Genomic DNA, 17,042 nt, shown 5'->3' with positions numbered 1-17,042 from the left:
CCTGAGAATGACCAAAATGGCCGCAAAATGGATGCTTCATCTTGCTTATTTGGAAATGTTTGAACCACCTTGATGCAACGCTGTTACTTTGCCGTCTCGGCTGACCACCTGTTGATTTCAGGTAGCCGTCCATGTCGTAAATGCCAAAAACAACTGATTTGCTATTAAATGGCTTCACGCTATAATCGTCAATGGTGAAGTTGACGCGTCGGCTCTTTGTTTCAAGCCCTTCCACAAGAGTTGTATTTTTGCTTCCGCTCACGAACTGACCTTGTCATTCGTAGGTTTGGCGCTAAAAGTGTTTCCTCTATGCCTGAAAATACGCTGTCATTGATAGAGTGATTTATTACAGGCTACTTCCTCCCCTAGTTACCATGGTCATGAAAAGTCAGCTATTTATTATTCTCGATCCTTGAGGTATTTTGACGAAAGCTTGTCAACCAGAAATGTTATTAAGATAGCTAGTAACTGTTTTAAATTGTGAAACAAAAACATAATACGTCTCTTGGGTTCCACTGTAGTTTTCTGTCGGCAGACGTGGTAGTACCAAAAGCCGCCAGGACAATTTCGGCTCACAATGACTGAAACGAGCAGAGATATCCAGTGGAAACCTCACAAATGTTTATCGTTTTCATAAAATGAATTCTAAAAGATTAAATCCTCCGTATAAGAGACAGCAATCCGCTAATCACTCTCACAGTAATTTCCCCGGAGTGAATATTTAGAGCACATTAGAAAGATGATATTTGACGCCGCGCCTCGCTTCTCCTCATTGCGCCCGAAACGACGCGAGGCCTTCGCTGGTTCCTGACACGGATGCTAATTTCATCTGCGGCACATGAAGACGCCGCAGATATCACCCTGCGGTTGTCTTCAAAACATTAAGTAAACGCAAACCATGTTTTTTTTTTATCTGTATAGCCTTCGATAATCCTTTTAACTAATCCACATCCAATCTCTCACAATGTTAATCCGCCAGGCGCGACGGCCCACGTAAACACTGTGAACGGAGACCCGGCGTGAATAATGACATTGTTTTGGTTCATTTGTTGGTGACAACTTAGGGCTTTTACATGCTGGCGGGCTAATGCGCTAATTTTATTGTCATACATGACCAGTATGAGCCAATACACATAATTTACAATCACAGATAATATTACTTACATGACGCTGTGCTGTAAGTACCTTGAACCAACCACTTTACTCACCCAGAGCACCCCAAGAAAGGGTTTATAGCCAATAAAGGTGTCACGATCAAAAATCAACAAATGAATTGAGAAATGTTTCCTGTGGATACTCAATTTATTTTCTTTGGGTACGTTCCAAAAACCATGGTTCACTGACGATTTTAAATTACAGGTGTCAAACTCGAGACCCGGGGCTCATATCAACATATGCAAAATGTGTTGACAAAGTGTGGCTGCCGGAGCAGGCAATCCTTTCAACATGATGTCACATTTACCAGAGAGCCCCCGCATTGCTCTTTGACAAATTCACGGGAAGATTACTATATTATTATGTGGTTGTCTTGAAATGGTAACTTAGCGATGCCATCAACGTGAAAACCGTGCAAGTGAAAAACAAAGCAATTGGCAAGCAGAGAGATGGAAAAATCAGTCTGATCAATCTCGTACCCCGAGCATTTGAACCAAGACACTCAGAAGTAAGACGTGCTAATCACTATCCATCGTGCCACCCATTGTTGTTATTACATAATATAACTTGTGCTGAAACTGGCAGTACACGACAGGCCGGAGCGCGCACAATGTCGTTTCTTTTTTTTTTTTTTTTTTTTTATTAGCGTTGGAACAAGCGAGGGAGTTTGCAACAGAAATAGAAAGAAAAGAAATAATTCATGCAAACTCTGCTACGGGTGGAAAATCAGAGTGCCGCACCATCACGAAGGAGAAGGGCGTTTTCCAGCAAATTTATGGCAGCTATTATGGAGTCAAGAAGAGGACTGACACCTCCTAAACCGATGGGTTGCTTCTTCAATGTGGGGCTTAAATGGCTTGATTGAGAGCTTGTAAGTAGCTAATGCTATTTCTTAATGAACACAATGATATACATGTGGAATACTGTATTACGAGCTTCCGCTAGTCTGGGATGAATTTCTACAAGATTCTTGACTGAATCTCTGTTCGTGTTTATCCCAAAATCAATCAATTAATCTAGCTGTCCAACTGTCAATCCATCCATCCATCCATCCGGACATCTGAAAAGTCATCCAGTGTAACATATAAAAAGTAATAAAAGACTGTCTCTGATAACGTAATGACATTTATAATGCTAGCAGTTGCAGTCCTGGATAAGGTTAATAGTGGAAATGAGGTAAGGTAATATTTTACCATTTGTAAGGGTGTACACAAAGTGTAGAAAGAAGTTAAAATACAACACAAAGTCCAAGCAAGTTCCAGTTAAAGGATAACACAGATAACATAGAAATCAAGAAAATACTTGACTTTTGTGAACAAGTGGTGGCAAGTACAGCAGCGAGCTAGTTGACGGCTGAGCTAACTAGCGGGTTTGTGTTAGCAGTTGACACAACTGACGAGACTTTACTGCCTTGTCATGAAGTGTTGCAAAAAAAAAAAAAAAAGTCAAACATCTAAACTGCAAAACACACAAAATTAATGCTTTGAGCCTGCTTGAAAGGATCTCCAGCGTTCTCGTTTGGGTGATTTGAACAACTGATTTTACTGCTAAGTAGCATTGGCAGCTAGAGCTAACAGCTAACGTAAATCACAAAATAGCCTTTCCGGTAGAGATTAGGACACACACACACACACACACACACACACACACACACACACACACACACACACACACACACACACACACACACACACACACACACACACACACGCACACAAGCCTGGACTTGAACGTCTCAGTGTCATAAATGCCAAAGAACAACCTCAACACAGCATTACGGCTTTGATTAGGCCCTCTCATGAGTTCTCATGAGAAAATCTAGACAGTGTAATGGCATGTGAGTGAGTAGTTAGCTAACTATCAGCCTGGTAGCAGAATGGAATTTTGTATCTTGCCCCGTCCTTAATTCCGAATGAGCTACCATTCCACCTCATCCATTGCTAAGCTAATCGAACACGTGCGGTTTCTAAAGCACAATGGCAGCCTTTAACACTGTTGCGAGTTGGGCTTTAACCCTCGTAGACATTCTAATTTAATAAGCAAGCAGAGCAGGCAGCGCGTGGGTGTTTGTATAAAAGTAAAACCTCGGCGGGCAGCGCCACGAGCCGACACGACAAAAGGTTGGCAACTCAACGATGAAAAGGTGGCTACGGGCTACTTTTTGGACACTAATTTAAAAAGTTAATTGGCTGGGTGACAGCGGGATATAAGGCAGCACGACAGGGGGGTGGGCAATGGAGGAAGCCTTGCCTGGCAGCTTTTAAAGTGCAACGGCGCTTGCTGCACAGAGGCATGCTGGGAGAGGAAAGGCTGCAGGAGGTATGGGAAGAAGATATACTGAGGCTTAACCAGAATCTCATCTTTATTTTGGCACGTTTTGATAAGAGCTCATAAAAGCATTTGTAACATTACAATTAATAGCTGTGTCTTGATAATGACAGCATCAAATTGAATGCGTCGCTTTGATAAGGAGGCTCAAGAGCACGCCATTCTTCAAAGGTAGAAGCAGACAATTCAGCTTATTAGGCTTGACGTTTGTGTGCCTTCGTGTATAATTTAATGATGCAAAAAACAATTCAGAGATGCATGTCCATAAAAGGGGACATGTTATGAAAAATCAACTTTTTAATTGCTTGTGTAAAATAGCTGACTCTGTCGAGTGCCTCCTGCACCCATCAAGTTTGAAATTTCACAACCAAGTAAAAGTTTTGTTATCTGCCTGTCTCCCCAAAATGTCCGTGACCAAGCTATTCTGAATGTTGACGGATCATGATGTAATAGTGAAGCTAATTTACATAACACGGCAGCCCACTCAAACACTCGCAGTCCATCACTTGACAGCAACGCAAAGATCCGCCACTTTCAAGTGATGTTCGGGCTATACACAAACACTGAGATATCCAAACCAAACGCGAAGCAAAGCTTAATTCTGACAAACGGCACATTCACATATGTTTGCTGACGTTGTTCATGCGGAGGGGGTTCAGGATGGTGGCTGCTTGCACCACATGGACAGATCTATTAATTTAACAAATCAAATGTGGCTCATTGGTGATAAAGCACTCCTCCACCAGTGAAAATTCAGATGATGCCGTTACCTCACCTTTATGAAGGCTTGCTTTTCGGATTAGACATCTGGGAACTCTTTCAAATTGTGGAGAAAAAAACAAAAGCATCGGGTCTCCTGGCAAGAGTGCGTATTTACTCAATTGCTCGCCAAAACAGCACCAGCTACTGAGGCAAGTCAACAGTACAGGTAATATTGTGTATTCTTATTTCAAAATTTGTTCCAAAAGCCCATCTGCAGTTCAGCCAACAAAATCCCCCAAATTATTCTTGTTCACTTTTCTATTATTTTGCCGGCTAGTTCATTCAGGCTCTGGCTCACACGTATGGGGTTAGCTGGTTGGGACCTGGAGGGACACACACACACACACACACACACACACACACACACACACACACACACACACACACACACACACACACACACACACTTGGCTGCAGGAGAACACCAGCTGACAGGTGCTGCCTCTATGAGTGGCTCGCATCCACCCTTTATGTAGTGTGTGTGTGTGTGTGTGTGTGTGTGTGTGTGTGTGTGTGTGTGTGTGTGTGTGCGTGTGTGTGTGTGTGTGTGTGTGTGTGTATTTGTGTGCGCGCGCATGTCCCTCGAAGTCCCAACCAGCCCGCCCCCTCACCTCTCCACCTGCATTTCCTTCCTTTTCTGCCCCACCGTCTGTGACTTTCCCACCATCTTTCTAAAAAAAAAAAAAACAGCCCTGTCTCTCCATCTCACACAGTAAGAGACCGAGATGCACAACAAGAACACACCTGGGCCTGCCATGAATACCAAAATATTGTGAGCCGCTGGCAGCCCAAACTGTTCGGGAGTATTGAGACCATTTCAGCTGAAGGCTTCATCCTTCTCAGTGTGAGTCGCTAAGCGCACGAGCAAATGAGAAGAGCAAATTTTTGATTAAGGGATCTAAGCTCATTAAAACGCAGCATTTATTTATTTTTTTGCCGTGTTTGAAGCGACAATACAATTACCAGTCAGGGAAACATGCATATGTTTTTGTAATTGCATTGCAATGGTCCCAGTTTTTTGTTTTTTTTATACTGTATATACTGCATGTCTAATGACTCTCAAATCAAATTGCGTGGTCGAAACCAACTGTTGTAAAACAGAAATACCGTATTTTCCGCACTAAAAGGTCCACCTAAAAGCCTTCCATTTTCTTAAAAGCTCACATCCGATGTGCCTTGTGTATGGGCATTACGGTAATATTTCGACCCCAAAATGTCTCCTTGCTCGAGACAGGCTGACAACGCAGAGTTCAAACTTAAGGCGATCGGTTGCGCAGTTGAACACGGAAATAGAGCAACGGCAATAGAGTTCAACGTTAACGAGTCAATGTAATAACTTGCTGTTGGTTAAGTGAACCGTGTTGCTGCTTTATTAAATAAGTTTTACTGACATCTGATCGTTCTGTTGGTGTTTTCTTCCATCTAGTGGATACATTGTAGATTGCGTCTTGTAAAGCGATGCGCCCAATGTATGAAAAAAATTACAAAACAGGCCATTCATTGAAGGTGCGCTTCATAATCCAGCGCGCCTTTTAGTGTGGAAAATACGGTATATAAAACAATACATTCTAAATATCATTTTAAAAAGTAAAAACATCGTAACGTGGGAACACACTACACACATTTGACCCTAGTGGCAGGCGTTGAAATTGATTTCAAAATCATCAGGGTTCTTGTCCGAATGGTGGATGACCATAAATTAGTCTGTTCCTCCGTATCACTGAAAACTTTTGAAATTCTGAAATTGTCCTTCAAAATGTTTTTTGTTTTGATAAACAACACTTATTCCAAGGTGGAAACCAGCAGCGAACTGAGGCTCGGCAACCACCCAAATATCCTGATTACAGCATCACATTCAAAGGGTTGAACCTTGAAAGAGTCACGTTTGCAAAAATATGTCGACTGCAAACGTCTCCATCAACGCGGCGGGGCATCCGAACACGTTTGCCGGATGCGGGTGTATCGTGAGAGACGCGGCGGGGGAGTGGCAGCAAAAGAAAAGAGCAGCAGGTGATGTCTGGCGAGGTAAGCGACGCCTTTCACGGCCCCCCCACTGGTTGTCTGATGCGCGCCGCTTACAAAAAAAAACCACACACACACAAAAAAACGGGCTCCTCACGGAAAACACTCGGCTGGCTTCTTTTGATTTGATTTTGGGTTTGAAGTCGAATATGAAAGAAAACCAGCTAAATCTGCAGTAAACAAAATCAAACCTTTTTTTTATTTTTTTTTATTTCACTTGAAGCCTGGGCTGCTATCATCAATGAAAACAATGTTTTTGGCAAGCATCTATGCTGCTGTGAGGTCTCGCTGTGAGAATGAAACAGCACTATGCTTGATATTAAATCCATTTTATGATGCGGGCCGGACAGAAAAAGTACACTTGCTCTGCTGCTAATTGGTAAAAGGCTGGTGGCGCTTGTATAGTTCCAAAATCTTTAAATAAAAAAAAAAAAATTAAAAACGGAATAAAAAGGCATGGCAGCTTACAAGAGAGAAGAAATCAAGGTTTCGTCTTGCCTGTTCATAACTCTAATCAACTCTTTATAAGTGCAGAAAATATTAATAAATCTCTGCCTGAATGCTTCAAAGTTTTTTAAGATTGCGTGGGACAAATATATTTTGGACTAACCCCAGACTTTGCCCAAATTGACCCCAATTGGAAGAAGCTCCAAAAGGGCAAGTGGGAACTGGGGCACAAATATCGTTTTTCTTCATTTTTTTGACAAATTAGAGGTCACATAGTGACCAACTAATCCCAAGATATATGAATACCTTTTTAAATGGAATAGTAAAAGCTTCATTTTATTTCATACTTGACATTTTGCTTTTTTTGGGAGGCCTAGCGGTCAGAGGGACAGCAATACACACACACACACACACACGCACACACACAGGCAGGCAGGCAGGGAGATTGACTCACCCAAACCAGGCGGGGTTTCAGGACATGGCGGCAGGGACTTAGGCGAAGGCGTCCGATTGGAAAGGGGCTGAACGGTGGGCCCCACCTGCTCGCCCGTGGCCAGGTAACTAGCCGCAGTGGCGTTGAGCCTGGAGATGTTGTAAAAGTAAAAATGATGTCCGCTGCCATTGTTCCGGGAGCCGTTGCGGCCGTTGTTGAAGCGGCTGAACAGGTCGAAGCGCTGCGAGTAGACGTCGAAGTAGAGGATCATCATGATGAGGAAGTGGAGCAGGCAGAGGAACAGGACGCCCTTGCAGATGCGCTCCAGAGTTCGGCCCAACATCAGCCGGGTCATGGCCGAGGACGACGAGCGGCGGGCGACCGCCGGCCACGACGAAGATGGCGTGGCGCGGCTGCAATCATGCGCTCATCGCGACAGCCTCGTAGTCGATATCCCAATGTAGTAAAACACTAAAGCGCATGCAGTTCGCCACAAACTGTTCTCTCTGCATTGGTCATGGGCTCTCTGGGAGGGACAGAAGGGCTCCAATGATATTTCGAGCTTCCATTTTGGTCCCGATGCTTCCCCGCATGACCGCGGATCTAAAACTTCATCAGAATTGATCCGAGACGGACTTCAACCCGGAGAGCGCTCAGATAATGATAATGAGCGTTAGCTCAGATCTAAGGCAATGTGATATGTGCTCATGCTCCAACGGCAGCCGGCGGGCGGCCAATCAGGTGAATCAAAACATCGTCACAGGCTCCCGACAAAAAGTCATCCTGTTCGTGACGGATGCCGTCTGGGATCTTGGTGACATGGACCTCCTGAATGGTGGTCTCAGGCACCTGAGCGGGGGAACAAAAGTACAATGACGTCAAATCACACTGAAAGACAATCTCACTTGCTTTTGAATGCAAATCAGAGACCTTGTGATACTGACCGACCGCATCAGTCGGAATGAAACGATAAACCTAACAGTCTCCTGTATTTACTTGGAAAAACGGCAGGAAAATGGACCAAGCGCAGCATAGTGGCGGCTGTGTAGCATAATATTACAGCACTGCAGCCTCCGGTATACCCAAACATCAAGCAACGATCACAGATATGGGTTGTTCTCAGGAAGTCCAGTCCAGCCAGATGCTTAAACGCTGACCCACTTTGGGTGAGTATTTGTTTCCCTTTGCAAGCAATCACTTGATTTCACTGCTTACAATATCACAAACACACTGCAGATAAAATAAGACACTTTTTTGACATTTGTGCTGTCGTTTGTGGGTGAATGTGTTTTGCGACCACTTCCTCTTTGTGGCATGGTGACGCACCCGTGTTTTTGAAATGTGTCCGTTTCAGAAACAGTAGTTACCAATAAACTGGAAGAATACCAAGGCAGGCGGCACGGTGGTCCAGTGGTTAGGGCGTCGACCTCACAGTGCAGAGGTACCGGGTTCAATTCTAGCTCCGGCCTCCCTTTGTGTAGTTTGCATGTTCTCCCCGGGCCTACGTGGGTTTTGTCCGGGTACTCCGGTTTCCTCCCACATTCTAAAAACATGCATGGCAGGCTGATTGAACACTCTGAATAGTCCCTAGGTGTGAGTGTGAGCCTTGTGAGGATAAAGCGGATCAGAAAATGGATGGATGGATGAAAATCAAGGCAAGGCGATGCCGTTTTATCGAGTCCAACATTATCCATAATGTGACAACACAAAAAAAAATACGTTCTTTTCTGGATTTGAAAGGCGCGCAATTCAGCTGCAGGCATTTCGTATTTTGCGAAGAGAACCGCAAATAATTTGTGGCGGCCAAGTGAACGCGAAACGCGATGGGCATTGTTCACAATTGGTCATTTGTATCACATTTAAGGCTCTCATAGCACACTCCTGTTAAAAGACTGGACCCGTTTTATACCGGATTAATATCGGTGCTTGTATTTGGGTAAAAGCAATTAAAAATCCCTGAAAGACACTTTCCTAAGTGTCCTCCTCCACATCCAGAATCTAATTTGCTCCACATAAAGCTCATCTTTACAAAGTGTCGACTGCCCATTCATTACTCTTTCAGCAAGCCATCTTGCAGACAAAAAAAGGTCAGTGGAAGTGATTCCTCTTCGACAAAACAAGAATCTTGAGAACAATGGTATCCCCGCAGTTGTTGACGTGTAAGGTAAAAAAAAAATAATAATAAAAAACGAGCTTGTTTCTTATTCCAAACTCCGCACTGCTGCGTTGTTTGTCTCGCAGCGGGAGAAACGTCGTCATTAAAAACTTGGTCGAGGAGCAGAGGAATGAGGTCGTTAAATATACGACAGTGAAAATGGCTTCGCCAGAGGTCCTCGTGATGAAGAAGCCCCTTTGTGTCATCATTTATCGCATAGAAGTGAGGTTAGAGATGCAAAAAAAAAAAAACAAAAAAAAAAACAGTCACCCGTTTCATTCGCAAATGTGACTGAATATTTCTCAGTCATTTATGTTCCGAAGGGACAACTGAAGATAGAAAACGCAGCGATGTGTTTTTTTTTCTCCCAGCCCCTTGTAGTTGTTGGCATTTCGCTTTGTTCCCCGCAAGAGTTGTATTACAATGCTTGTACAAAACCCAGAAAATGGTCAGCGGAGAATCGCAAGGAGAGAATTCTTTTGACTTATATTAACTCTCTGTTGCGGCTGTAAATAAGAAAAAGGAAGCGCAGGTAAAAACCCAAATCTGAAATCACTTCTATTTATAGATATGCTGGATATAGATTTCTAGTATGTCTGCCTTGCACTTCTGAGGTACTGGGCTTGAGTCTCGGGCTCGGCTTTTCTCTTTGTGGGTTTTGAGCTATTATCTTGGAACCCACCCAAAAAAAAAAAAAAAAAAAAAGATCTTAGCTCACCTAACCCTGGTGTTTTGTTAAACTTAATCTTCGAGGGGCTTAATGGTAGAGACAAGGGCGGAATTCATAGTGAAATGCCCGTGAGTCAAATTATCCTTCACAGAACAAAAGATCCTTTTTTTTTTTAAGTCCCCACATACGTTTTTAAATTAATCTCCACGTTAATACATCCATCTGGATCTTAACCTTGAGGCAATGTCAAACACAATTATGTTGGACATTAAAATGTTCCCACCATTTGGATACTGTGCTTAGCCACTGAAGAGAGGTGCAACGTAGTTAGCGTAGCTTACTGTAAAAATGGGAATTAAAAATAAATATATATACATAACAACGTGCTGTTAAAAATGTGTTTCTTCTTTATGTCTGTGAAGATTCTTATTGATCCAGGTCATAACAATGCGGCACGGTTGAATCGTGGCAACTCGACTCTTCTTTTTTTTTAATTGTTTTTGTTCTGGTTTTCTCAAAAGAAAAATGCTATTTTGCTATTCGGTGAGCATAACCGGGCCAGGACAAATCTCACAAATAAATATGATGTCATTGCTTTTTTTTTTTCCTTGTGAAAAATTCTTCATTAACATGGGTTAAACCACTGAAGATGCAACATCTTGCTTGCGAGGGGTCCCGCTTCTTGAATATTTAATTTTCAATATTTTATCTATTCAGATTGAATCAACAACAATTGATCTTTTCGCCACACTGCGCACATTTTTTTGTGTGTCAGCTAAAATCCTTCCATCAGGAATGGCTTGAAAAAAAAAATTGTTCAATATTCAGTTACATTTTACACTGAAAAAAAAAAGAAAAAACCCAACAACAACATGCAAATAACGAATTACACAGGGCTTAAATAATAAAGGAAAAGAACACTAAATGTGAAATAATCAATGCAACGGTCAGCACCCGCAGATTTGCATATTGGATTTTTTTTCAATATTTTTTCAACATTTTTTCCTTTTCTTATTTTGGGGGATTTTCTTCCCCATGACCTCCCATTTGCTGAAAAATCTATATTGGATGCTGATCAGTATTTTTTCTGAAGAAGGTGGGGTATTCATAACACCCCCATAAGCCCCTCCCCCTCTTTCAAATGCAATGTAACGGCAATGAATTAAAGACAAATTTTTGCTATTCGTCCCTTTGCCCCGCAAACGGTGGGGGCCATCCGGGCAGCTCTTGAATTGGCTCCCATTATATGTCCCAAAATAAGTGCCCTATAAATATATTAGCCACGTTAGCTCATGTGTTTAACCATGATTGAACCAATGTGAAGCCAAAGTGCCTTTTCTTTTTTTTTTTTTTTTTTTTTAACAACGCACAGTCACGAAGAAGTGTAGGAAAAAAGATGGCCTCTTGAGTGTTCAACTTTATCTCCCTATATGCAGCTGCGGTATTTACATTTAAATAACTCGGCAGGGCGCCGCCGTGACGTTGGCGCTGACACCGTTGCGACGGCAACTCTCGACGGCGCGTATTCTCTAAAACCTAAGTGCAATGTTATGTCTAAGTAGAGGCGCGGCGCGGCGGATCTCGGAAGGCGAAAAAGGCTTACGTGATGGAGCGTGTATCTACGCCGCGTATGTGTGCGTGGAGGCCCGTGCGCGTGAATCAAATCAGTCGAGTGCAGTCGCTCGGGTCAAAGCTTTAAATTGGAGAGTTTAATTCAAGCTGAAGGCGCGTCGGAAGGAAAATGTTTCATGCGCTTCTCCTCATCGTTTCTGCTCTTGTCACATAAATGTAATAGATGGCTCACGCGCAGCTGCGATATTTTAACCCAAGTCTACACGCACACGCGCACACACACACACACACACACACACACACACACACACACACACACACACACACACTTGTGATCACTAGTAAAAATATAAAAATTATCAAGTAAAGAGCTGGAAGGACACATCCTATTAATTATTTCACATTCACAGTCTATGTCGACCTACTCATGAATTATCTACATATATGTAAGCATGCAAGGCATACTTGTTATGTAAAATTGACTTGTTTAATGGCTTGCCAATAAATCTCAACTGCGAATGAGCCCTTGTGAATCTTGTGAAGCAACAGTGGGGCTAATTTACATAATCCCACGACTACATAGAGCTTCTCCAACCATTACTTGGGAGATCCATCCTTTCTTATTGGATGACCGGAGATTGCTCTACTTCACGTCAGAGCCAAAAGGTAAGCAGAGCTGCAGCGTTAGCATAGATCACCACTATAGCACTTGGTACGAGTGTGCTCACTGACAAATGTCATCTGCATCATTCTTCGTGAGCAGCTCTACAATTGAAAAAAATGCGCAGGTAATCCACGTGATCGGTATTCGAGTCGGTCTGGGATGATTTCACTCATGGATGATTGGTACCGGAATTGGCAGCATGAAACCCTCGATTGGAAGACCCCTAAAGGAAACTTAAAACATTTTCTTGCAAATTTGTCAAAGACATAGCTCAACAAAACAACACGAACACATAACATTGCACGCACACATCCGTGACAGGAAGAAAAGCATTCTAGACTGTAGAAGTGAAGCCAATTGACCAAATAGTCTTCATTCCACCGACACTCTCTGCCAGGAAACCAGAGCCTGTTTCCAGTGTGGAGCCACCATAAAACTAGCAGCACCTGTAAAACATCTGTATCTTTTGAAATTTTAATTGGGCTGCAGACATAGCAGTGGACAGACTGCTCATTTGTGCCGGTGCATAATTCATCATGTTGGTCAAACATATGCTGGGGAGACAAAATAAAGAATTTGTTCTGGAAAGTCACAATATGTGCCCTGGTACATTGGGATCGGGGGCCTCAATAAAAACAATATTTGGTCATAAATATTGAGCGCATGAAATATTTAAGATGGGCGGACCGACTTGATTTGGACATTATCGGAACAAATCCACTCTTAACACACCACAGACCGAAAGCTAATCTTATAGGACAATCTTAGAAGACATCAGATAGTCGAGCATCTGACGTCCTTGGTCGGGAATTGGCAAAATTGGAAGAAAAAAACGCCTGGATTGTCTTTCTGTGTGTGTGTGTGTGTGTGTGTGTGTGTGTGTGTGTGTGTGTGTGTGTGTGTGTGTGTGGCAGATGCTTTCAGCAGAGCCCTCTGGCTTATTGTATGTCCTCAACTCATGTGGAAGATGGCTTTTTGTCTTAACCGAGCGGGAACAATGTGGATGTATTTAAAAAAGAAAAAAAAAAAGACAAATTTAAGATTTATGGCTCATAACTGGAGCTTGAGGAGGAGACGCTATTGTAAGAAAATTGCATCAGGAAAACATTTAACCACATGCAGATCCATCCCTCTCCCTCCCCCACCTCGAGTTGCTCCTCATCAAAAATGTATCAGCCAGGCTACACCTGATCGTCTGGAGCACATCTTGCTGGAGGCAAGTTCAGCTCCCCCAAGCCCACAGCACAAAAAAAAAAAAAGAAAAAGAAACGGGACAGACGGAAGCAATGGAAGGTTGCTAGCTCAAAATTGTTTCGGTCCTGAATGCTTTCAGGAAACGGTAATGAAATTAAACCCAATAATCCGCAGTTTCGGGTCAATAGGTGGAGCCCAGAGTTCAAAGCAAACACGGCGAAGCAGCATTTCGCTGTTCATCGGCAAAAAGTGTTTAACAGCGTCGGCAACGACTTTAAGTCACGATTTGGTGTGTCGCGCGATTAAAACCGTCACTCCCTCCTTAGCCCTGGATATGATGAAATAGCTCATTCAATCTAAAATGGGTGATTTCCTGTTTCATTTGGCGCATGGTTACTCAAGACCACCGTTCCTTGAGTGTCCTTTTTACGATGAACACGGCCACTAAATTTCGTGTCGATGAGCAAACCTGATATTCGGGCCAAAACAAATGTCACTTTCAGTTCTGTGGTGACTCCGCAAAATAATGAACACACTTGCCCCCCAACTGTCCAGGATACACGCTTCCGGTTGGAGCTCATACGGGACAATTCTTGAGTGGGAGTTTGTGAAAAGTACAAACACTATGATGGGACAAATGGTCTACATTCCATACAAAATATAGATACAGTATCTAGCTAGCTGCTAGCTAGCTAGCTACAGTTTCTCTGTGTGTGTGTGTGTGTGTGTGTGTGTGTGTGTGTGTGTGTTGTGTGTGTGTGTGTGTGTGTGTGTGTGAGGAGTGGGGGTGTACTGTATAGAAAGCAACGTAATTTTGAAGCAAGTGGGTCGCGTTGCATTTGAGAAGAAACCATTTGTCGGTCAGGAAAAAAAAATTGCTACAGGATTGCAGCGCTTCATTCAGGCTATAATATAATTGACGTCAAGTATGTCAATGCATTTTGAGATCACAGCTAAATATTACCCTGTGCGGCGCGGATACTAAATGGCTATGGGGGGTTTACCGTAGTTATTTTCTGCACAGATTCCGTCAACCCAAACGAACCGTCCGTTACGTAAACACCGTCACAACCAGCGTGCGACTTAAGAATAATGACGCAGCCGATGCGCCATCATTCTTTTTATACAGAGTGAGCGGGTTTGAGACGCGCTGTGCGAATCAGACGCCTGGCCGCACACTGACCTTTCGCTGTTCATTAAAGCAAGGAGAGGGCTAGGGTCCCCGGTTTACCGCGAGCATCCCTGAATCCCTCGTGTGCCCGCGACAAAATGTCAGTGACAACGCCAGACAACACCAAAAGTAAGCAAAGGACAGCAACATGAGCTGTCGTGGAAGTACGAAACTGTGGGATGGACACCAACTACATTTTCTCGGTTGACTATTGGGAAAATTTACAGTGCGGTAGTTTAAATGTACGGCGGCCTCCTAGAGTCACCTCGTCAGAGAAAACTTTACATTTTATATTATTTTTATTCCTCTCTGTAGGTGACCCTAATACGTATATAAGGTACTGGAGAATTTCTGCGAATGTTCTGAACTCCTGTTTCCACCACACGGGAGTTGTGAAAGCATGGGCATAGCGCAATTTCCCATAAATGATGTCTTTTTTTTTTGTATTAATAACAATGACAGCAATATATTTACAGAGTCAAATAATAAAATTTTTAAAATGAAACGTCAATTCAAAATATCCACAAAATGCCATAAAAATTGACAATATGTAAAAAAAATAATCTATGTTAACACACAAATATTTCTAATTTGATGATGATGATCACTGTTATTATTTTCAATATGTATTCTATCATTTGGATCTGATCAACACTGGAAAAAATTTAGAATTCACACAGAAACTGTAACATTTTCGCCAGTAAAATGCATTTACTAAAATGATTACATTTGAGAAAATTGGTACCATCAGAAAAACATTTTTACAGAAACTAATACACTTTAAAACACTTTTTTTTCATTTTTTCTTTTTTTATTGTATTTATCTAAATGTAAACTCCAAATTTAACATTTCTGACTGATCCTTCGCTCATAGGTGTTTTTTCGTATTTTGGTTGACAGGTCAGAATGATTAGGTTTCAGGTTTCTTTTTTCTCGACAATTAAAACATGAAAAAATGTAACTGGCCTGTTTCTGTGTTCTGTGTTACTGTAACTACAAAGGCAAAAAAAAAAAAAAAGCCAGCAACGAGCAAAAGAAGAAGCGCAGAGATATAAAGGGGGAAACTAAACTTAAGAGAGAAAAAAAACCCATAACAGGGCTCTTGGAGCACAACACTTAAATTGCCTCTCAGCGGTCTTACGGCCTGAAAGGAGGTGGCGTCTGTTGGAAAGGCATTCGACGGCTCCTCTTCACCCGGCTCCTTGTTGCACATCATCGCACGACGAGAGCCGCAAGTTGTTCAAACGACCTTTGAGAAAAATGGGCCTCGAAAGTCGCACAGAACAACGCTGACTGTTCACTTCAAGATTTGCTCAAGTCTCGCAAGATTGGCTGGCCTGACAACAACTGCTGAAGTCACAAATGACTTAATGTCGCGCAAATTGGAGTCCAATTGAACATTCTCGAAAGAAAAAAAAAAAAACTCACCGATCAGGTGGCATAGATGAGCCTTCTAAGACTTGAGGAAATTTCGCGAGATTTGTCGGAGATTTTCCGACGTTTTCAATGTCCCTGAAGTCGGACAAAGCAAGAGTTCGATAGACCATGAAAAATATTCATCTAATGTCGCACAGGACTTCACTGATCAACCCTTTCAAGCCATGTTGAAGTCTCGCAAGATTAGCTGAATGATGAAGTCTCACGAGATTTGCAGAAGTTTGTAAAAAAAAAAAAAACAAAAAAAAAAAACAAAGCCGTACAAATCGGAGTTCAACTGAAATTTTTGAGAACGGGACGCTTCTACACTCACACAGAACTTCATTGCTAGAACCTTTCAAATTTTGCAGATTCGCTCAAGTAGTGAATACCCACAAAGTCAAAAAAAAAATCACAAGAGTTGCTCAAAAAATTGATTACAGTCTCAAAATCCCCTGAAATCCGATGAATTTGAGTTCAACTAAAACAGGTCTTGGAAAAATATGTCGACTAAGTCAGGAACTTCACTCATTTGCCTTCAAGCAGAAGTCTCCCAAGATGTATGGAAATCTCGGATTCCCCAAAAGTCTTCCCAATCAGAGTTCAACCTCCAAAACGACAGCATGAAAATGTTAACGGTTTATTGATACAGTCGCTCTGTCACGCAAAACATGCCGTCTGGAGCCCGGACCGGCGCTGATGGGAAGTCTTTGCCTCTTGATCCAGGCGCTCATTTGGCAGCGGAGCAAAGTAGTAAATGAAGAGCTTTGTCGGAAGGGGAGGAGGATGGTGGCTCGCAAGAGTGGAGAAAGACGAACACTCTGGCTCCGGCTCCATTTAAACTATGAGCGTCTTTATGGCCTTTCGGGCTTCAGGCCACTGCCGTCCATTTGTACGCTCCGTGACTGTCCATTTGATCAGCCTTTGTCCTGTACGCTCTGGGCTGGTCAGCTCATGTTTGAAAAAGCTGTTTAGCCACTCGAGTGTAAAAACAACCCGAGTGGTGTTGTGCTGAATAGTACAGTAAATGCAAGGAAGAGTTTAAAAAAAAAA

General features: G+C 42.6%; 1 protein-coding gene across 3 annotated transcripts in view; it reads right to left on the bottom strand.

Moving 5' to 3' along the window:
- Window positions 1-17,042, bottom strand: part of b4galt2 (UDP-Gal:betaGlcNAc beta 1,4- galactosyltransferase, polypeptide 2) — a 67,039-nt gene that overhangs the window by 35,745 nt on the left and 14,252 nt on the right. For 2 of the 3 annotated variants that reach the window (XM_019883660.1, XM_019883661.1), the window contains exon 2: window positions 7,169-7,996. In XM_019883660.1, coding sequence (XP_019739219.1) covers window positions 7,169-7,502 — 334 coding nt within the window. In that variant the 5' untranslated portion in view covers window positions 7,503-7,996. Of the gene's footprint in view, window positions 1-7,168; window positions 7,997-17,042 lie in introns of those variants that run through there. The other variant, XM_019883662.1, reaches the window with a different exon arrangement.

This window comes from Hippocampus comes, unplaced genomic scaffold (genome assembly GCF_001891065.2).
Source record: "Hippocampus comes isolate QL1 unplaced genomic scaffold, H_comes_QL1_v1.1 scaffold159, whole genome shotgun sequence".
Classification (NCBI taxonomy): domain Eukaryota; kingdom Metazoa; phylum Chordata; class Actinopteri; order Syngnathiformes; family Syngnathidae; genus Hippocampus; species Hippocampus comes.
This window is presented reverse-complemented; position numbering and strand designations above follow the sequence as displayed.